At 39.9% G+C, this 22715-nt stretch overlaps 2 protein-coding genes and 1 long non-coding RNA gene across 13 annotated transcripts in view; 1 reads left to right on the top strand and 2 right to left on the bottom strand.

Annotated features, from left to right (window-relative positions):
* Positions 1–24: 24 nt before the first annotated feature.
* apol1 (apolipoprotein L, 1) lies at positions 25–5153 on the bottom strand. 11 transcript variants are annotated; one of them, XM_082173899.1, is made up of 13 exons: positions 5100–5121; positions 4947–5017; positions 4528–4592; positions 4283–4351; positions 4009–4083; positions 3761–3826; positions 2740–2814; positions 2552–2608; positions 2393–2473; positions 1837–1914; positions 1714–1753; positions 1486–1537; positions 25–1405 (listed from the first exon to the last, which is right to left on the bottom strand). In XM_082173899.1, exons 3-13 carry the CDS (start codon positions 4531–4533, stop codon positions 571–573), a joined length of 1434 nt encoding a protein of 477 aa, XP_082030025.1. In that variant the 5' UTR covers positions 4534–4592; positions 4947–5017; positions 5100–5121; the 3' UTR covers positions 25–570. The 11 variants fall into 11 exon arrangements, with proteins under 11 accessions (XP_082030025.1, XP_082030031.1, XP_082030023.1 ...); XM_082173905.1 differs by lacking the exon at positions 4528–4592 and having other exon boundaries at positions 4942–4967; positions 5049–5153; XM_082173897.1 differs by lacking the exon at positions 4528–4592 and having other exon boundaries at positions 4009–4080; positions 4942–4967; positions 5049–5153.
* A 3565-nt stretch (positions 5154–8718) lies between these two features.
* Positions 8719–22715, bottom strand: part of tep1 (telomerase-associated protein 1) — a 52847-nt gene continuing 38850 nt past the window's right edge. The window contains exon 57 of the mRNA XM_082173885.1: positions 8719–8858. The gene's annotated coding sequence lies outside the window, so the exon portion shown is untranslated. The remainder of the gene's footprint in view (positions 8859–22715) is intronic.
* On the top strand, positions 10516–12904 carry LOC309501721. Its single transcript, XR_014206985.1, has 4 exons — positions 10516–11513; positions 11788–11871; positions 12192–12311; positions 12394–12904. It is a non-coding gene; the product is annotated as an uncharacterized lncRNA (long non-coding RNA).

The following is a 22715-nucleotide window of genomic DNA, read 5'->3' as shown; positions in this document are numbered from 1 at the left end:
AAAAAAACACCAAGAATTCATTGGTTTCTTCAGACCAGGTTTATTATAACAAATTTCAACTTTTTTTTTTTGTTATATGAAGGTCAAATTAAAATTGAAATACAAAAGGAAATGTTACAATATTTACTGTGTGAAAATTCATTATATGAATTTTAAAACACATAGCTATCATAAGGCTGTGACAGACAGACAGACAGACAGACAGACAGATAGATAGATAGATAGATAGATAGATAGATAGATAGATAGATAGATAGATAGATAGATAGATAGATAGATAGATAGATAGATAGATAGATGACAAATATACAAGCAGATAAATGTTATAAATAATTAAATAACATGTTTTTTTATCAGGAGAAAATATTTACATAAACGTGTTCAGGACCATATAAGTTCATATTCTTTTAGACTTATAAAAGCATAAATTATAGCAGTGGATGTAAAGCCATAAAACAAGTTAAGATGCCAAATTTTCTTTGCTGTCTAATAAGGAAAGCCAGTGTAGTTACATAACTATATAATTTGTAAACATCTAGTGTGAAGGTATTATTAAACCCAGAGGAGTGTTTATAAAAGTTTGTCTTCTTTCAGAGTGGTGGTCAACTGCAACTCATTTCGGATGCTGTTAAGTTCCACCAAGCCCTCCTGTAGCTGGTCTGCCACCTCTCTGATTTTCGCAGCAAATTCTGACTTTGCACCATTTTTAAGCTCATGGGAGTCTTTGGCCACAAAGTAGATGTCCATACCGACAAAAAGCCCAGTCAAAACTCCTGTGGATATACTAGCAATCTGCACAGCACGGGCTGCAGTGGTTCCTGCTACATTGGCTATCTGCATCACACGCATAATCTCATTGGCGTTAGTTAGAATAGCTTTGCCCGCCATGGCACCATCCTCAAAGACATTGTCAAAACAAGGGAAGTCTCGATTATAGGCATGCTTCTTCATCTTATTCAGGTTGAACTTGCGTAGGTTTGTAATGCCTTGCTTGATGAACTTCATGCTTTTGTTAAGGTCTGCCATCTTCGCCTGGTAGTCTTCCACAATGCGCTCCACCTTCTTGCGATCCATTGAGTTGTTGACGGTACTGGTTATCCCAGCGGACGCAGAGGTAAGCCCGCCTGCCATGGCAACACCCAGGCCAACCGCAGTGACAATCAGAGAGGTTCCCATGGTGAAAGGTGCCAAGATGAGGCCAGTTATGGTAGCAACACCTCCCACAGCGCTGGTGGAGCCACCGGTGATCTGGGCAATTTTAGTCTTCTTGTTGAATCTGTCCAGGCCATCGGCAATGGCATGCAGGTCAATCACATGTTGCCATAGTCCTTCTGCTCTCTCTGAGAAAAGTTTATTAAACACGCGAATGCCCTTTTGCACCTTCTCAGCAGTTACAGCAAAAGCCCTGAGAAAAAGGCCAATGGTCAGTCAAATTATCTTTATTTCCATGTCACACACACACACACAAAATGAATTGGGACTTACTTGGTTTCCTCTTTCTCAGTCATGTTGTCACTTTTGGGCATGTCCTCCCATTCTAAATTGGAAAAAACAAATTGGGAGGACAATAGCTATGAATTAGAATGGGCCATCTGTTCAAACGTGGTTACGTTAATGTAAGTTTGTCTAAACTAAGAAGTTAAATGAGGGGAGGTAGGGGATTATTTCTGAAAGTGGACAAACAGTCACGCCAACATGATGGGAAAAACTCACGTTCCACAGTGTTCCACCAATCCATGAGGCCATCAAGATCCTGTGATAGATACATTTATGATAACTAAAAATTGGGTCTATTTTAGAAAACAAAGTCAAGGATCTATATTTAATGAACCAAACCTCCTCATCCTCTTTCTCATTTTCACTTAAACGGAACTCATCTAGCCATTCCATGAGGGACTTCTTGTGTCCTTTAGTCTGATTTAAAAAAAAAAAAAACAGAAAGTAATGTCAGGTTATTCTGCAAGCAGAGATTGGACAATAATGTGTAAAAAAGAACTTGATGGGAGAATTCCAATGCAGAAACACACAGAAATTGCAGAAGTTGCGAGTCAAATAGGAAGGTAGTTTGCTCATGTGGTTTTGTTTTTGTCACAGGTTGCAAAAAAGCACTATTTCTTGTGGCTGGTGCAATAAAATATAGGGGCCAAATAAAATTTGCAAGATAATTTTTCCCTCCTAAAATAATAGTAATTGAGTTCAGGTTTTTTAAATCAAAATACAAAACGAATTTATTGTCACCTGACCTGTAGCATAAAACAGTTTGTGAAGATGGGGTTTTTATATTTAGGATACCACAACAGTCTCTCAGTTCTCATTCTTTGCCTGGTTGTGTCTTGTTTTCAGTGTCACAAGTTTAATTTTGATTAAAAGAACTGCTAGGACATTTCAGCACCTCTGCAAGATCACTCCCACTGCCACTGCCTCCGCCTCCGCCTCCATTTTGGTTTCCACTCTTTTTCTGCGTTGTTTTGTTCTGTAATAACAGCACATGATTTAACTGAATAACAACTGTGAGCGTGTAAAAACCTAAGAAGGAAAAATACTTGTTTACCTTTGGTACAACCTGGGGCATAAATGGATTTTTGGGTTTCTTCTTTTGTCCTTTTTGCTGTGAAAATGTCATATGATATAAAGCTGTTCAACTGGGATGAATTTCAGATCACCTGTTTTGGTTCTCTGGAAAAATGCACTGATAAGGGCATCAGTATTCACTTAAAATGATAAGATGGGTGCAATTACTTTTGTATTTTCCTCTTCTCCAGGTGTCTCAGCCACTGTGTCAGGAATCTTTTCCAGGACCTCATTGCTATCGCCCTGCAATAATGAGTAGAATGCATCTAATCCTATTCCTATGATTCAGATATGACTTTAAATGTGTTTTTTTTTAAATGTGTTTGGCATATAATCTGTGTTGAAGAAAAAAGAAAAAGAGAACACAGAACCTAAATTATGAGAAAATATTAAATGATAAACTAAAAGAAGTGACATTGTTAAAAACTTTAGGTAAGCCTGTCATGGTTGCCAGTCAAAATAGCACCAATAACTGCATTCATGCTTTAGACAAGTGTTTAAATTATAGCCTCACCACTTGCTTTGTTATTGAGTTGCATAATTCAACCTGTCTAGATGATCTTGCACAATAATTTGAGCCATATTTCACCTGGCATTCTGATGTGCAAGTAGGTGCTTGTCTTTTATGTTTGGTTACAGCGATTTAGGCTGGGCCAATAAAAAACGAAAAGTATTGCTGAAAAAGCCCAAAGGCATGTTCAGATAACAGCTTCCATACCAATTTGGACTTGCACAAGATACCTAGATGAACAGAAGAAACTTAACTAGTCTGTTTCAAAATGTTTTCAATAAAGCTTATAGTTTAGGGGTGATGTTTATGCTGTGTGTGTGTATACATACATTTACATACAGTATATATATATACAGTATATAAATATACACACACACACACACACATATATATATATATATATATATATATATATATATATGCCTATTTTAATATTCAAACAATACAGGAATATCACCAGAATGACATCTTGAAAAAAAACATAATAATAATAATTTTTTATTATATTATAACTTAATATATTTAATACTATACTATTTTTAACAATAAAATATTATAAAACTATTGTAATACAATTCAAATAAATAAAATGTACCATCACATTTTGGTAGTCAAAGCAACAGCACTTAACCGTTCCTCATATTATAAACCAGTACAGAGATGAAAATGCATATTTACCTTCTTAAGGGCTGGTTGGCTCTCAACATCAACCAGCTCCTCTGCATCTAAACCAGAACCCATATCCTGGTATAAAAGAGAAAAGTGCATCATTGACAATAATTTGATGAAAATGCCCTTGTCTTTTGAGATTCAATGGTTAAAGGCAGTCCTGATCCCATCCAATTATGTGTGTACTAAATCTGAGCTGTAATTTAACTTGCAAATAATTAACAAAACTGGGTTACATCTTTAAAAAGTATGCCCACCTGCATGGATATTGACTGTTTAACGTCAGGTTTATCAGTGAGCTCCAAGAACTGTTGTGTTTTTTCCATGCCCTGCTGGGGAAGCAGATGCCTTCCTATTACAACATGTTTTATCACCTATCAGAACTAGTGACATTACAAAAAAGATAGCCTAAAGTCTGTGAAACAGTTAGTAAGGTTTAAGTTACAATACATGGAACATAGAATACATAGAAAGGTGAAAGAAAGTGAAAGTGAGTGAAATATAGGAGTATCAAGGCAGACAAGGACTTACTTCAGCCGTGGAGGGCTCGCCACAGTTGTCATCGATTTTAAAAAGTTCTCTGTCCATTATAAGAATGTCCTAATGGAGGATCAAGAAACAGATAAAAGGACTGAGAGTCAGAAGAGTAAAAATAGGACTATTTAACACTCATGATGTTGCGGTCAGACCAAACATCATCACATGCTGAAGGTTCACTTTGAACTGGGAGGTCATCCTGAGACAGAGAAAGAAAGGCGTTTTTGTTGAAAAATGACCTTCATTAATCAACACTGAATGCTAAGGCAAAGCAGACCCCAGATCAGCAACAAATATAGCCTACCTAGCTAAAAATACCTAGGTAAAACATAAAGATTGAAGATAAATAGAGGGATGACAGCTGAGTACAAGAGCATTTTAGAAATAAATCAAATTTTAGAAATTAAATTAAAGTAACGGTTAGATCTCGTAGCCTCGGGTAAGTCAACAATCCATTCCACAGACGGAGTCATGTCAAATCCCGGGATTTATAACAAATAAACGCACCCATGCCTCTCTCGGTCGTTTCCTGGACATGGCAGTGCTTTTCCAACATACATTATTAAAGTTTGTACAGTTGTTTTACAAATAAACACTGCAACAACAACAAAAAAAGTCGTTAAAGTTAGAGCAACAAGACGTGCTCAACTTACCGCACATGCGTAAACCGCACACTTCCCTGAGGAAAAAATATTGAGTTTCGTGAAGAAAAATAAATCGGTGATCTATCTATGAAATGAAAGACAACTGTGTAAGCCACCTTAAATTGTTTCCATGTTATTTTCTTTTGACGTGCAGTGGTTTGCCTTACAGTGTGAAGTAGCCTATCGAAATGTTGTCAACTCCGCCCTTTCTTGCTGTGTTTTGCCTTCGTTTTGTAAATCCATGGACGGCAGTCAAGTGGTGCTATTCAGACGGGCAGGGGGCCCCTGTGCTTGAGGTAATGTCTACAGTACACTATAAATTACCTCAACAAGAACATAATTATGGAGTAGCACAAAATACCAAAAAAATTTAATATGCTTGATGTTCATAGAACAATTAATATGCAACAAGACTAGCATATTCAAAGTTTAGATGTAATATCAAATAGTCGTATAATATTTATATAATAGTTATATAATACAATAAAATAAAGGATGTGCTCTCTCTCAGTTGAGAGAAGATCAAAACCCTGAAATAACACTGAGCAATAAAGCCAGAGATAGTAGGCTATTATAGAATAGTATTGTCTTCAATTCAATGAATAAATTAAATCTGAATAAAATACACTTTATGGCTACAACAATCAAGTGAAATCACTATCAACAGAATCCATAGATGGATTTTGCATAGATTATATTAAGAGATTAATGTTTTAAATAGGCTATAATTTTTTTTTGTAGAAATATAAAATTACTGGAAAAATTAAATAGGCTAAAAATTACAATGTAAGAAGTAAGCCTAAACCTGCCAGTAGCTAGGTGGCGGCAAATTATTGAGTTGAATCCTTAAAGCAACAGATTTGTTTAAAATGATTAGTCATTTAACTCATCAACGACTGTATTTAGGCCTATAGCCTGCTTGAATCATTTACTCATCTGAGGAACAAAACACTGTGATGCTCGGAGACGCAGCGGTTCTGCTGCCTCTTTTCCACCACCGTAGGGCCGAACGTTATACGGTTCCAGTTTTATTTCCACTTGAGTTTGGCTGCGTGGTATTTGAGTGGCGTAAACACAAATTAATAATAAAATTCAAAGAAATATCTGATCATCCTCCGACAGGCTTCCTCCACTGCTGGTCACTGTTAAGTCTGCTGCTGGTTAGAGTGGTGGATATTTTTTTTTAACTCTTTTGTCAATGGAGCTACCACTGGACATTGTCTTAATTATGAACATTATAGGCTTAACATGAGACATCAATTCACGAAACACCAAAAAGTCAACATAATATAAAAACTATAGTTTTAAGTTGTCATATTTATATATTTTTTGTATTTGTATTGATTTTGGAAAATATAATCCAGCATTATCACAGTGTTTTGTTAGCTGTCACTCTGTAAATTCCATGACAATTATTGCTTCAAAATGTACTTTTTGCAGTCCAAAGTCTGTTTAAACAGTTACGCAAGTTGTGGTCTTTAAGAGAATGTTATTCAGTTGATACATCACTAGAAGGTCTAACAGACAGAACAATAAATAATGTTGATTTTTATAACAGTTTTAATGGTCAATGTGTGGGTTATACCAGCAGATGATATATTTTCACCAAACATAAACATCCTTGAAGAACTGGGAAAGATGGGAGCAAGGATGAAATATATGGAGAAGGAAATGGAGCGACTAAGAACAGAAAACACAGGTAATATCACAGGTAATATATGACATGAATGAAGGTACTATACTGTAAAATGTTATTATTATTATTATTATTTAAGAAACTGACTGACCACACTGGAGAGACCAGTTTGTTTCTTTGAGCATAAAGCTTAAATGGATAGTTCAACCAAAAATGAAAATGCTGTCATCATTTACTCACCCTCAAGTTGTTCCAAACCTGTATACATTTCTTTGTGGAACAGCTGTGTCGTCATCAAGTCAAGTCACATTTATTTATATAGCACTTTTTACAATACAGAATACAGATAGAAGAAAATAGCGTCACAGTCCAGCTTAAGTAAGTTAAGTGATGTTTCATTTTTGTTGTATTAAAAGTTATTTATTTAGTTCAATTATGCTATAGCCGCTCTGGAGAAAACCGTGATGTCATCGTCTCAGTTCAGTTCTCATATAAAATGGTGTCCATGCAGGCGGATCAATATTACTGTTGAATATTAAATTACATGTTCAATTTAATGTCCCCAACTAAGCAAGCCAAAAGCCAATGGCAACAAAGGAGAAAAAAAGGAGGAAAAAAGGAGGAAAAAAGGTGAAAAAAAAGTGAAAAAAAAACGGTGAAAAGGGGGGGGGGGGGGGGGGCAGTTCTCCTCTGGCCAACGAACAAACAGTGTATGATTATGATTCAGCATTACAGGTCAGAAGTCAGATTGGAACAATCAGAATATAAGATTTGTGCAGCCGCTGTGGAGAAGCTGTGCTGTCGGAGTCAGTCGTCTGCTCTCGGATCGCTCCCGCGGTACTTTGATGCCATGTTACAGTGGCGTGGCGTCGGCGCTGTCTCAAGTCGGACAAAATTTCTAAATGGCATGCACTGTTTCAAGCCAGACACAGATCGGAGCGTCATGAAGCAGTGTTTTGAAGGCGGCCATCACTATTCGAACCTCCTGGGAATCACCCGTTTTAAAAACTGCCGAACAGAGGAGCGTCTGCTGGCAAAAGAGAACCCGACAGAGCTCGTAATGAAACAAGAATGAACGATAGTTGTGTTCGACTTGAGGCGCTGTGCAGATCGATTAGTGTATGACATCAAAGTACCGCGAGAGCAGATGGCTCCGTATGCTTTCGAATTGCTCTTGCGGTATTTTGATGTCATCCACCGATGGGTCTGCGCAGCGCCACTTCAAGTCAAACACACCTGGCTATTCGAATATGGCGAGTATAGAGGAAATTGAAATGTAAAAGTGACGCGTAGATGGCATTTTTATTACTCAACAGGTGAGCAAGGTATTTTATTTAACAGATAAATAGCCATTTATCTCTCTAACAGAGTTCATTGTAAAGCTTTATCTATTGTGAAAAGTAATTTTTGTATAGTGCTATTGCTGTAGGCTATAGTGCTGTGCTGGAAATTAGCTTCAAGGAAGTACCGTGTATATTAATGGGTATAACTACAGTAACGTTTTCAGCTAGTCATCTTGAGATCCTTTCTATCTAAACTGCATATATGCACCTATATATAGGTTATCTCTTAATAGTGAATGTTTTATGAGCAATAGGATAATATCTCTCTTTTTTTTTTTGTTATGAGAAAGAACCAGTAAAGAGCCGAAGCACAACCAAAACAATGTTCTTCCGCAAAATGCATGCAATTTTGTTTTTTAACCATACAGTGTACCTTTAAGTTCAACAAGAAATAGCACTACAAAGATTAAATGAAAAGATACTGAAGGGTTTTTCTTTTTGCTTGCTTGATCATTTTATTCACATCCTTTTTTTGCAGAAAGGGTGAAAGTAGCCTTTTCAGTCTCACTGTCAGCTTCAACAGATGTCAAATATATTGGCCCTTATGCAGAAGCAACCAATCTTGTGTATGAAAATGCATTTTCTAACATTGGAAATGCTTATGACATCAATACAGGTAGGCTATCGCAACATTGCACAAAGAAATTCTTAACACAATGCTTTAACAATTTTATCATGTCATTTATTATTTAAGAACCTAAGTTTCTGCCATTATCAACAGGAATCTTCACTGCACCAGTAAAAGGAGTTTATTTCTTCAACTTTGTGGTCTTCAATCCTTATGCCATATCGACCGGTGTGAGACTGCTAAAGAACGGCAATTTTGTGGTTGCAGCGTCAGATAACCCTCCCGGGCAAGACACAGAGGACACTGCGTGCAACTCTGTCACTCTTCTGTTGGAACAAGGGGACCGGATACTTCTTCAGCTCTTACAGAACTGTCGTATCTACACAGATATGTGGAAACGAAACACCTTCAGTGGACACCTTCTTTTTACCATGTAAAGTTATTGCCCATGTAATATAGCTCAAATGCAGTGTTTTATTTACATACAAAAAATAAAGTAGAAAATTTCATTTTCTTGAAGCTGTCAACATGCACTTGGCAGGACAAAAATTGTCTTCAGACAACTTTTAAAATAGCTTACAAAAATCCTTCAAATGTAGTGCAATTTACACACTACTTTGATGTTGTTTGTTTGCTTATTATTCATTAATATTAAGTATAAATCACATTATTCATGAATAAAGACATTTTGCTAGTAAAGTGATAATAATCAAGGTATTAATCAATATTTTTCATTCTAAATATCAAATGAGTTGAATGACTTCTCTGGAGATTTTACTTTGTTATAGAAGTTACCAGTGTGATCACTGAAATGTTCTTTTCATGTATTCTTTAATGTGTAGCTCTCGCCTTAAAGACATTCGTTCCAATGAACTGCCGTAGACAAGGCGACATCTAGTGTATATATCTATGCACCAGTCTGCGTCAGATCAGATCACTTGAACATGGCTGTGTATAAGAGGTAACAACGATATAAATACTGTTCGTTTTCTCACACAAACTGCTCGTTTCGTGTCTTAGGCCATCAATGTGTACTTACGATGGGGAATTGTTTAATTTGGATGACGGGGAATTGTTTTAATTTGGACTCTGTGCATGCTCTTTGAGGTGGTGCCCAAAGACCTGCATTATATGACTGACAGACAAGAACGGTTTGACCTAAAAATATCAAAATTGAAACTACTGCGGAAAAAAAGACACCTACATCTTGGATGCCCTTGAGGTAAGCTAAAACATACCAAAAATTAATTTCAAAGTGAACTATCCCTTTAAACACTGATCTACTTTCAAACCCACATTAACCAGAGATTTCTGTCGCTGTCACACTTCTGAGCCATTTAGAGTAAAACACTCTCTGTCATCTGGTGGCTGTGTCCATCATACCACTCACCAGAAACCGCATTCCTTGGATGGCTTGTTTTTCATTGTGACAAGTGTCTGCAACTATGCCAGGGGAAAACACCCTGATGGAGATTATAGATAAAGAGCTAATGGGAATGGGCTTTCAAAAACCAGCAGAGACCATGAGGTGATTGTCATTATTTGTTGTGGAGACAGTAACAAAACTTCTTAATTTATATCAGGACCATGATGTTGGATGCCTTATGGGCAAGAAAAAAAATGTTTAGAAGTGTTTATCATGAACTTATATGCCAATAACATACTTTTAACTCCTGAAGGTCGTTAGACACGGAGGTGGGTAAAGATGAAGACCGCTTTTGTAGATTCAACAAAAAGTCTGAAATTGAAACTTTTATATTTATTGTATTTTACAGTTTTCATATGATTTTTTATTTTATTCATTGGTTTGTTAAATACACACAGCATTACTGTGCTATTACTGTATTTTGTTTAATACAGTTTCTCTTCAGTTAAAAACAAATGTATACTGTCCACTCAAGTGGACATCTGAAAATTTAAAATATGTGTAAAATATATAACCAATGACTGTGGTTAGCATAATTCATGCATGAAAGGGTAAAAAATGATCAAACAAGCAATGTACAGTGTGTCAGGGAGAGACACGGATTCAGTTGCTGGTAAACAGAATAGTTTATTTTGCTCTCAAAAGAGCCCAGGAAAAAACAGGAACACAAAAAGAAAAGAGGAAGTCCAAAATAAATGTCCTCTGGGCCACGAGAGCACTTCTCAAAAGAAACCAATTATAGCGTCACCCGACGCAGTGTCCAAGTCACACTGAATTCCTTGAAGATGATAAGCACACAGAGAAGGCCTGGGGTGGTACATCCAAGTCCCAACAGAAGATAACACCTGGGCAGGCAGTCTAGGAAACCAGCTCTGGCAGGATGAGAGGGAGACAGTGGAAACAGGACAAAAATCTAAACGTAAAAACAAAACCACACTTGGCGTCTGGAGAAGCACAGCAAGCCAAGAAAGAGTCAAACTCAGGAAAAGCCTTACTCACAACAACAGTCTGACAAAGGACTGAACACAAAATGATCTAAAATAGGGGAGATAATGAGGGATTCATTGACAACAAGACACCACAATGACAGCAAAGCACATGGCGAGCTGTCAAAACAAGCACATGTGCTCAAAAGACAACAAGGCACGCAGGGAAAAGACAAAAACACAGCGGATCAGACCGAAGTCATGACACAGTGGTTACTTACTACCACCTTTACAAGCTTTTAAGTTGCCATTTTGTATTGATATGAGGAAATATAATCCAGCATTATCACAGTGTGTTTGTCACTCTGGAAATTCCATGGCATATACACCAATGATTGCTTCAAGATGCAGTCCAAAGTCCCTTGGTCTGTTTAAACAATTACGCAAGTTGTGGTCTTTAAGAGAAGTGAATGTTATTCATTTAGAACATAGTAACAGACAGAACAATAAATCATGTTGATTTTTATAACCGTTGTAATGCTTAATGTGTGGGCTATACCAGCAGATGATATATTTTTACCAAACATAAATATCCTTGAAGAACTGGGAAAGATGAAGATCATGGAAACAAGACTGGAATCTATGGAGAAGGAAATGGAGCGACTAAGAACAGAAAACACAGGTAATGTGACACTGCTTACAAATGTGAAGAACATTGACAAACATAAGTTTCCATCAAAAACCCTTCTAATTAAAGTCAATTAGGGGGGTTTATATAACTTATTAAACAAAATGGTAGGTAATAAAGGGTAGGGATAATAAAAGATAGTTTCATCATTCACAAATCTCACATATTTAAGCTAAAAATAGCCTATCAAGAAGTTCAAGGCTTCAATTGATCAGAAATGTTTTATGTAAATAAATTAATGTTTGTTGATCAATGATTATTATTTTAGCTCAAGGTAAGGAACTGGACACATTGCGTGAAACAACAAATGATGTAAAGACCAAAATGGATGATCTACTAAAGCAAAACGAAGGTAATATAACAATAAATTACAATTTTGTTTATTAAATATTAGACAAGACTCATAAATGTTTTAGCATTAGCAAATAATTGCAGGGATGCTGAACTATAGCCAGAAAAATTCATATATTTAAATGTTGAATACATTTATTTCTCGATGTTGAATTTAGTGATTTATATTAATCTTTTTTCATTCAAGCTTTGTAATCGTAAGGTATTGCAGTTTATAAAGAATCTCAGTTATATACTTTCTTTATCGTATAGGTAAATGAATGTAATTAAATAATGTCCTTTTTTAATAATGCAACCTAATTTACATATTTTATGTCTTAGTTTCAAAAGTGGCTTTCTCAGTTTCTCTGTCGTCCTCTAATGGGCCGCACAGCAGTTTACACACCCTGATTTACAAACACATCTTCCTCAATACTGGAGATGCTTATGATGCAAATACAGGTACAGTAAATCACTTCATATACTGTAAATGTGAATTTTTTTCAAAATCCTGATTGATTTATGAAATATTTGTCTGATACAGGAATCTTTACAGCACCCATGAAGGGAGTGTATGTATTCAGGCTTTTCTCTAAGGCCCATGGAAGTTCAGATAAAGCGGTTGTCGCAGGCTTGTTTAACAATGGCCAGCATGAAATTTCTACTTATGCACGTCAAAGCGATGGTTTCATCGGCTCTTCAAATGGAGTTTCTCTGCTGCTGGAAAAGGGGGATAAAATATATGTAAATCTCTATCCTGGATATTGGATTTTTGACAATGAACACCATCACAGCACCTTTAGTGGACATCTGCTTTTCCCCATGTGATCGGAACCTAGAACATCTTTGGACATCAAGACTGTAATCATACAAGATGTTCCATTCACATTATTTATTTCTGTCTGTAAGACTAAGAGTGAATGAATTTGATACAATTTTCTGTAAATTTGATACTAACTTGTACTTCAAATGTATCGGCATTCGGCTCCTATAAAGTAAGTATTGTAAAAATGTGTCAAATGTAATCCATAAAAGAATCTGATCAAAATAGTAAACTTTGAGTGTCACGTTATTTCATAATCTAATGCTCTTTAACTGTTTTCTGGAGTCTTCTATTCTCTCAAGTGAAGTGACGTGATGTGATGTGCAGGACAAGTAACCCATACTCAAAATTTCTCCTCTACATTTAACCCATCCAAGTTAGTGCGCACACATTCGGAGCAGTGAGTAGTGAACACACAGCCATTTATTGCGGCGGCCAGGGAACAACAGGTATTGACAATAAAATCTGCAAACTTCGGGATACAAGTCTGACTCTCTAACCATTAATGCAAGAGCAGAACAATATGGAAAAGAAGGATTGGGCAAAATAATGCTTAAATAAATAAATAAAGCACAATATATAAATGGGTAAATCTTCAAAGTGAGTCCAATTTTAAAAAAATTACACACCCTGATTTACAAACACATCTTCCTCAATACTGGAGATGCTTATGATGCAAATACAGGTACAGTAAATCACTTCATATACTGTGAATGTGACTATTTTACAAACCTTTAAAATTAAATGGATTGGAGTCTGATACAGGAATCTTTACAGTACCCATGAAGGGAGTGTATTCAGGCTTTTCTCTCAACGATTTCCACAGGCCTGTTTAGGAATGGCCAACATGAAATTTCTACATTTGCACAACAAGATGGTTTTATTGGCTTTTCAAATGGAGTTTAGCTGCTGTTGGAAAAGGTGGGTGAAATATATGTATTGGATTTTTGACAATTGAACACCATCACAGCACTTTTAATGGACATCTGCTTTTCCCTGTGATCAAAACATAAGGTTCACTCACAAGCATTTCTTTATTAGAAGGCTTTAATCACAAAATAATGTGCAGTGCCATATTATTGCCTTCCAGTTTAAGGTTTCCACAGTGCACACGAATCAAAATCCTTACCTTTTAATTTGGGTTATTAATAAAAAAAAAATTGTCTGATATAGGAATGTTTTCAGCACCTGTGAGGCAAATACACATTTAGGAATTAAAATAGGCCTATATGGTAAAAGTACAATATGTTTAATTTTCACTATGTATTGAAAATAACCTTGAACTCTTTAAAACATTTCTTGATTTGTATATTAAATTTTAGCATCAATGCAAATTTCTTACAATGTTAAAAGGACCTAGATTATGCTTTGGAGTCATTGATCTAAATACAACACGAATAAAGAGACTAGATTATTAGAATGTATTAGAATGATTAGAAATAGAATGAAAGCATTATCCAATAGAAATTATAGCAGAACAATATGGAAAAGAAGGATTATGAAAAATAATGGGGGGAAAGGGCACAAAATAGTGTAACGGTTCCTTTCGCACACTCACCTTTTCATTTTACAGTGAATGCCAAAATAAATATTGCCTCAAAATGTAGTTCTTGTAATCCAAAGTCAATTGGACAGTTTAAACAATTAAGCAAGATGTTGATATGAAAGATGTGGGATTACAAATTTAAAAATATGTTTACGATCTGCTGATCCTAGGCTACATCCTGACATAACATCACATGAAAAACTAAGGTGAACTTTACTGATTAGATTAAAGAGTTTCCAGTGTGGGGTTTTTGTCAGTCTTTGATCTTCCTACTGAGAGTCAAATATATATATGAATGTTCACATGTCTCTAGTTCCTGTGACATGCAGGTGCTGCTTAAGCCATTTGGGGGTAGGCTACTATTAGCTCATAGTCAGGGGTTGTTTCCTGTATAGTCTTTAGATGCTTTTGTTTCAGTGGTCACTTCTAGGCTGTGTGTAAGGTCAACACCTTTAAAGGGTTAGTTCACCCAAAAATGAAAATTCTGTCAGTAATTTCTCACCCTCATATTGTTCCAACCCCGTAAGACCTTCGTTCATCTTCGGAACACAAATTAAGATATTTTTTAATGAAATCTGACAGCTGGCTCACTCCTCCATAGGCTTCTATAGACGTTATAACTTGCTGGCCCAGAAAATGCATTAAAGACATCGTTAATATAGTCCAAGTGACTACAGTGGCTCAATCTTAAGTTTATAAAGCGACGAGAATACTTTTTGTGCGCAAAAACAAACAAAAATAACGACTTTATTCCACTATTCATTTCCTTTTCTCTGGGCCTCGAGTTTTTTCACGTAGTGTTTAAGCGCAGCGCGTCTGTGTTGCACGTCACCTCGTAGGCTCACTATTGGCCGACGCTGGTCATGTGGTGATGCGTGGAAACTCGAGGCCCAGAGAGAAGGAAATGAATAGTGGAATAAAATCTTTATTTTTGTTTGTTTTTTGCGCACAAAAAGTATTCTCGTCGCTTTATAACCTTAAGATTGAGCCACTGTAGTCACTTGGACTATATTAACGATGTCTTTAATGCATTTTCTGGGCCAGCAAGTTATAACGTCTATAGAAGCCTATGGAGGAGTGAGCCAGCTCTCAGATTTCATCAAAAATATCTTAATTTGTGTTCCAAAGATGAACGAAGGTCTTACGGGGTTGGAACAACATGAGGGTGAGTAATTACTGACAGAATTTTCATTTTTGGGTGAACTAACCCTTTAAGGACTGCCCACTGAATGCACACGATATAGCCTATTAAAATGTATATATTATATTAAATTATATTATATAAAAACATTATATCACTGCATACATTATTAAGATGAATGTTTTAAATAAAAAAATTTATGTAGAAATATTCAATTATTGGAAAAATTAAATAGGCTATAAATCACTATGAAAGTAGGCCTACACCCGCCAGTAGGTGGCGGCAAATTATTGAGTCGAATCCTTTAAATTAACAGATTCGTTTAAAATGATTAGTCATTTAACCCATCAACGACTGTATTTAGGCCTATAGCCTGCTTGAATCATTTACTCATCTGAGGAACTAAACACTGTGATGCTCGGAGACGCAGTGGTTCTGCTGCCTCTTTTCCACCACCGTAGGGCCGAACGTTACGGTTCCAGTAAGAGTTGTATTTCCACTTGAGCTTGGCTACGCGGTATTTGAGTGGCGTAAACACAAATTAATAATACAATTAAAAGAAATTTCTGATCATCCTCCGACAGGCTTCCTCCACTGTTGGTCACTGCTAAGTCTGCTGCTGGTAATGTGGTGGATTTTTTTTTTTTTTTACTCTTTTGTCAATGGAACCTACCACTGGACATTGTCTTAGAACATTATAAACGAAACTCATCAATTCACGAAACACCAAAAAGTCAACATAATATAAAAACTATAGTTTTAAGTTGTCATATAGATATATAGTTTTTAAATTGCCATTTTGTTTTGATTTGGGAAAATATAATCCAGCATTATCACAGTGTTTTGTCAGCTGTCACCCAAATTCCATGACATACACCAATTATTGCTTCAAAATGTATTTTTTGCAGTCCAAAGTCTGTTTAAACAGTTACGCAAGTTGTGGTCTTTAAGAGAATGTTATTCAGTTGATACACTGGTCTAACAGACAGAACAATAAATGAGTCATTCCACGAAACCGGTACGATTTGGATTTTTTACTTACTTTTCTGAACACCCCACAACATTAATTACATATTTAACTTCCAGAAAAACATATTTTCCCACCTCAGACATCAAATCCCTATTATTATTTGTAATTATTTTGATGGCCACTATTAGTCTTCAACCCCGTTATGGACACTATGGGAGCTCTCTGAATATGATTATAAAATATATTTGTAATGAAATCAACATTTCATATTAATCAGATGTCCCTCACACTAATTCAGTAATTGTAAATGTAAATTTTACATATCATTTTACACGTTATGCTATACTAAAGCCTGAAATGGGCACTTTTTGTGACAGCAACCTCATCATTTTTTATCAAAGATGTGGCTTAACTTCAAAATTTGAACTAAATTCAGTATTCTTATGATTGCTCTGAACATTTCAGACTAAGTTCAACAAACATTAAATTACTTATTCATACACTTAAAAAAATAATTAATGAAAATGTAGGTGTGACGGGGTTGAGACTAGGGTAACAGGGTTGAAGTTGGTAACGGGGTTGAAGAGACAAATACAGCTTAACATGTACATAGTTGTTTTTTACTCAATTTCACTGTAAGATTTTCTATAAGCACTGTATTTCATTATGTAACCAAGAAAAACAACAGATATAAATTGCAATTGCAACTTAGTTTTATTAACCCGACTGCAGGAAAAACAACCATAACTTAGTATACATTAGAACATTATAAACTGACTAAATAAATTTTTTTTGCACATGCGCGCGCTTCGTGGCAAAAAAGTAACGGGGTTGAGTGTGACGGGGTTGAGTGTGACGGGGTTGTGATTTTTTGCTCGAAAATGGCCACTGCTCTACATGTAGTGAATAACAGGAGAGCACATGGCATGCATGGTATTAAGAAATCATGTATATTGTTGAAATAACAAAGATCATTTTCACAAGTAATAGAATTCTATCTTTATTTGATGTAACAGGGTTGAGTCGTTGAGCTTGACAACCACAATATCACAATTCTAAATAAGTTAGAGTTATAAAAGAAGGTGGTAACTTGCCTGTGTCTACACACAATGTTGTTCAGAAGACTTCGATGATGTTACTTCCTGTTATTGATGTCACATAAGGATCTGTTCATTAGTTTTAAGGGGGAGAATGATTTGTGTAACGGGGTTGAGGGATTACTGAGGGACGGAACTAAATAATGTTTAAATGAATAATCATGAATTTACTTGAAAAAAAAACATTACCAGCAAAAAAGCACAGATAGATATTCATGGGAATGGCAAAATGTATGGACTTTTCTCAAATTTTATTATTCATATCCCAAGTGCACTTTCAAGGCCATGAGGGACATGACAAAATAGGTGGTGTTAACTGAAAAAAACAAGATCATTTCTAATATAAAGATAATATGTATGTCATTATTTTTAAACTTTATTAAAGGAGACATTTCAATTGATACAAAAAGCTTTTAAAAATAGATTTTGGTGACCCAATAGGTAAAATTAACTTTATATATAATTAAATATTATAACAGTTTTAATGGTCAATGTGTGGGCTATACCAGCAGATGATTTATTTTCACCAAACATAAATATCCTTGAAAAACTGGGAAAGATGGGAGCAAGGATGAAACACATGGAGAAGGAAATGGAGCGACTAAGAACAGAAAACACAGGTAATATATGACATGAATGAAGGTACTATCAGAGAATGTCTAATATGGCTCTGGTACTACTGTAAAATGTTATTTTTAGTATTATTTAAGAAACTGACTGACTGACCACACTGCAGTTTGTTTCTTTGAGCATAAAGCTTAAATGGATAGTTCATCCAAAAATGAAAATGCTGTCATCATTTACTCACCCTCAAGTTGTTCCAAACCTGTATACATTTATTCGTGGAACAGCATTTATATAGCACTTTTTACAATACAGATAGTTTCAAAGCAGCTTTACAGAGATAACAGGAAAATAATGCGACAAAGTTTGTTTCCAGAAGAAAAAAGCGTCACAGTCCAGCTTAAGTTAGTTCAGTGATGTTTCATTTTTGTTGTAAAAAAGTTATTTATTTAGTTAATTTATGGCTATATATATATATAAAGCCGCTCTGGAGAAAACCATCATCGTCATCGTCCAGCTCAGTTCAGTTCTCATAATGGTGTACATGCAGGCGGATCAATATTATTGTTGAATATTAAATTAAATGTTCAATTTAATGTCCCCAACTAAGCAAGCCAAAAGCCAATGGCAACAAAGGTGAAATATGATGAAAAAGTGCACGTGCACATTAAGGGGGGTGTGGGGAGTGGAGGAGAGTGAAGCATGAAGAGGGAAGTGAGCTAGAGGAGATATGTCCTAACAACGACAACGACTAACGTTAGAATTATATTCTCTTGAATTTTGATATGGCCGACACACGACCAAAGAGATGGCGTTCCGATGAACAAATAGCAAAGAAGAGGGAAAAAGGAGAAGGAACGTGCGAAGTCCCGAATTTACATCGGAAAAGCACGGAAGGGAGGGGGAGGGGGAGGGGACGGGATGAGGAGGAGGGAGGGTCGAGCTAGCCTCCGTTCCCTATCAAGGCTACGGAACTCGACATTACGGATGTCGTATATGGGAACTCCTCTCATCCTTCACTTCCGCTGAAATCTTATAGGCTAACGCCAGCAGAGCTGGCCAATTGACGCAAATATGCAAATACTGAAACACCGTTGCAGTTATAATGCAAGTGCAGCGCCAATTCCCTTCAGAATCTCTCTCTTCACGCTTAAATCGTGTGCTAGAAAGCTGATACTACAAACTTGGATTATTCGCCGTCGTTGAAGTTGCGTCGGAGATACTCGCACTGTCTCCTGCATCCGATGGCAACTACTTGCAACTTATGCTCGGGCCCCATCGCCCCCACCGACACGCACCTGTTCTGCATCGCGTGCTTGGGGCTGGCCCATGCTGAGTCAGCCCTCGGGGACGGAGGGTCCTGCGACCACTGCGCGGATTTATCCCTTCGAGCCCTCAGAGCCAGGAGGGAGGAAGCTCGCGCAGCAGCGGGGATTGGGCCTACCGCCGCCTCTGAGCCGCTGGTAGCCCCCCCCAACCGCAGAGTCGAGGTTCGCTCCCCGGTGAGCTTCCCCGACCCCACCTTTCATCCCCCTCGCGACGTCGCTGACTTCGTTTCCTTCGGGGTGAGTGAGGGGGACGACTCCATGTCGCTGTCGGCTTCCGAGAACGACTGGGGTGCAGAGCAGGCCGCACCGCTGGCGGCCGCGGAGCAGGACACCCCTGCGGACCTGCAGGACGAGCTCTTCCGCGTCCTCTCTAAGGCCGTCGAGGAGCTGGACCTCGACTGGAAAGCTCCTGATGAACCATCAAAGAGCAAATTGGATACGTGGTTCCTACAATCGAGCCGCCGTCAGGCCGCTTCGAAAAGGGGAACACCGTTTTTTCCCGACGTGCATGAGCACGTGGTGAAGTCGTGGGCGGCCCCGCAATCGGCGCGCACCCTCACTTCCACCCAGGCTATGTTTGCCCCCGTGGACGAGGCGGGGGACCACGGCTACCTCACCATCCCCCCCGTCGAGGAGACCGTCGCCGCTCATCTCTGCCCGTCGGCTCCCGCCCTGGGCTCGGACCGCAGCCTGCCGTCCCGAGCCTGCAGATTTACGGCCCACCAGGCCAACAAAGCCTTCGGTGCCGCGGGGGAGGCAGTATCCGCGCTGCATGCTATGGCCCTTCTCCAAGTGCTCCAGGCAAAGCAGCTGAAGTCTCTGGATGGCGCCGCCTCTCTTGACGCTGACGCCATCCGAGATCTCCGTTCGGCCACGGACCTCGCGCTCCTGGCCACGAAGCGCTCGGCCCAGGCGATCGGCCGTTCTATGGGCTTCCTCGTGGTCCTCCACAGGCATCTGTGGCTCACCCTGTCAGACGTGCAGGAAGCCGACAGGAAGACGCTCCTGAATGCGCCCATTTCCCCTGCAGGCCTGTTCGGAGACGCCATGGAGAAAGTAACCGAGCGTTACTCCGAGACGCAGAAAAAGGCCAAGGCTATGAGCCACGTCATTCCGCGAAGGGCGCCGCCGCCGCCGCCGCCGCAGCCGCGCTCTCGTTCGTCCTCAGCCTCAGGCCGCCAACCCCAGGCTGCGGCCAGAAGACAGGCAGCACCCCGCCCGGGACAGGATGCCCGTAAGGGCCGCAGCGGTCAGTGGCAAGGGGCAGGTAACAGGAGGACGCAGAGGAGCCCGCGCAGAAAGCCCACCGCGTCCCCTGCCAGGCCCAACCAGTCGTCCTGACCGCTCGGGCAAGAGGAGGAAAGAGCGTCAGGCCGGCCCCGCGTTCAAGCGGCGCGCTCTAGTGCACTTAGTCCCTCAGAGTTCTGCGAGCGACGCGTGCAGTTGTTCTGTGTATGCAAATGTTGTGAATGTTGTTCAAATAAAGCAAATCACTACTTCACAAACAGAGCTTTTTTCTCCTCTTGCACCACACACTGTGTTACCCGCCCTGCCCTCGAGCAGCGCAGAGTCACGGTCAATAACTACCCCCAGCACTCACATAGCGGCCATGACCGCAGCGGCGATGACCGCAGGTTTAGATCAGCCCACGCTCAGTCGTTTCCAGGCAGCGTGGGAAGCTATTCCGGGCATTTCGCCGTGGGTGTTGAATATAATTCGGCGCGGGTACACACTTCAGTTCAAACGCAGACCACCCCGCTTTCGCGGCGTAATTCAGTCATTAACTTTGCCCCAAAACGCTCATGTGCTGAGGCAGGAAGTGTGCAGCTTGCTCGAGAAGAAGGCTATAGAACCAGTTCCCCCGAGCGAGCGGGACAGCGGGTTCTACAGCCGCTACTTCGTTGTGCCGAAGAAGGGAGGGGGTCTCCGCCCCATTCTGGATCTGAGACCTGTCAACAGAGCGCTTCACAAGCGCGCCTTCAGGATGACAACACTGAAGCAAATCCTGGCGCAAATTCGCCCCGGGGACTGGTTCGCTTCAGTGGATTTAAAGGACGCTTACTTTCACTTTCAGATAGTGAAGCGTCACAGACGATTCCTGAGGTTTGCGTTCGAGGATTCGGCGTACCAATATACGGTGCTTCCGTTTGGACTGGCCCTAGCCCCCCGAACGTTTTCAAAATGTGTAGACGCGGCACTCTCACCCCTCAGATCGAGCGGAATGCGCGTCTTGAACTATCTGGACGACTGGCTAGTTCTCGCTCAGTCGAGAGAAACGCTGGTCAGCCACGTGAATACCCTCCTTCGACACTTGGAGATGCTCGGGTTGAGGGTGAACGTCCAGAAAAGTGTGCTCACACCGAGCCGGACGATAACATTCCTGGGAGTGTGCTTGGATTCGGTGAGAATGAGAGCGCGCCTCTCCCCCGAGCGAGCGGAGGCTCTGAGTTCTTCTCTCAGTCTCTTCAGACCTGGCAGGCTCGTCCCGCTAAAAGAGTTTCAGAGGCTACTGGGACGGATGGCAGCGGCTTCCTCGGTGTGTCATCTGGGGCTGCTGCATATGAGACCGCTTCAACTCTGGCTGAAAGCGCGCGTTCCCCCGAGTGCGTGGTATTCTGGCCACAGGCGCGTTATGGTCACCAGCGGATGCGCCCGCGCCCTGGCCCCGTGGAGGAACCCAGATCTCTTCAGCTCAGGTGTCCCTATGGGCTTAGTGACGCGGCGAGTGGAGGTCCTGACGGACGCTTCATCCACCGGATGGGGAGCGGTCTGCTTGGGCAAGCCCGCCTCGGGTCGGTGGTCAGAGAAGCAGATGGAGTGGCACATAAATCGCTTGGAACTAGAAGCGGTCTCTCTAGCTCTAAAAACCTTCCGGTCTCAGCTGGAGCAGCGGCATGTGTTGATTCGGACAGACAACACTTCCGTGGTCTCGTACATAAATCGGCAAGGCGGTGTACATTCCAAAGCCCTATTCAGGCAGGCGGAATCCCTTCTGCTATGGGCGGACCGGTTTTTCCTCTCGGTGAGAGCGGCGCACATCCCCGGTGTTCTAAATCGCGGGGCGGATATGCTCTCGAGAAGCGGGATTCCCCAGGGGGAGTGGAGGCTTCACCCCGGGACGGTTCAGCTGATATGGAATCGTTTCGGCAGGGCGGAGGTCGACCTCTTTGCAACGAGCGAGAACGCGCACTGTCAGATGTTCTTCTCGCTGTCCCGTTCCCCCCGGGAGGTGGACGCGCTGACTGCGCGATGGCCGAGAGTCTGTCTCTATGCTTTTCCTCCGGTGAAAATTTTGCCCATGGTGTTGTGCAAAATCAGGGAGGAGAAGGCGGCGGTGACTCTGGTAGCCCCGAACTGGCCGAATCAGCCCTGGTTCGCGGATCTGGTAGAGTTACTA

Source organism: Leuciscus leuciscus (genome assembly GCF_965113295.1).
Source record: "Leuciscus leuciscus genome assembly, chromosome: 6".
Lineage (NCBI taxonomy): Eukaryota > Metazoa > Chordata > Actinopteri > Cypriniformes > Leuciscidae > Leuciscus > Leuciscus leuciscus.
The sequence above is the reverse complement of the archived record's forward strand: the minus strand, read 5'-3'. Positions and strand labels throughout refer to the sequence as shown.

What these genes read in the sequence shown, in the direction of transcription:
- apol1 (XM_082173899.1), bottom strand. An exon ending in GCGAGCCCTCCACGGCTGAA is followed by an intron (nt 4,084 to 4,282) that starts GTAAGTCCTTGT and finishes CTGCTTCCCCAG; the next exon opens with CAGGGCATGGAAAAAACACA. An exon ending in GCCAACCAGCCCTTAAGAAG is followed by an intron (nt 2,815 to 3,760) that starts GTAAATATGCAT and finishes TCATTATTGCAG; the next exon opens with GGCGATAGCAATGAGGTCCT.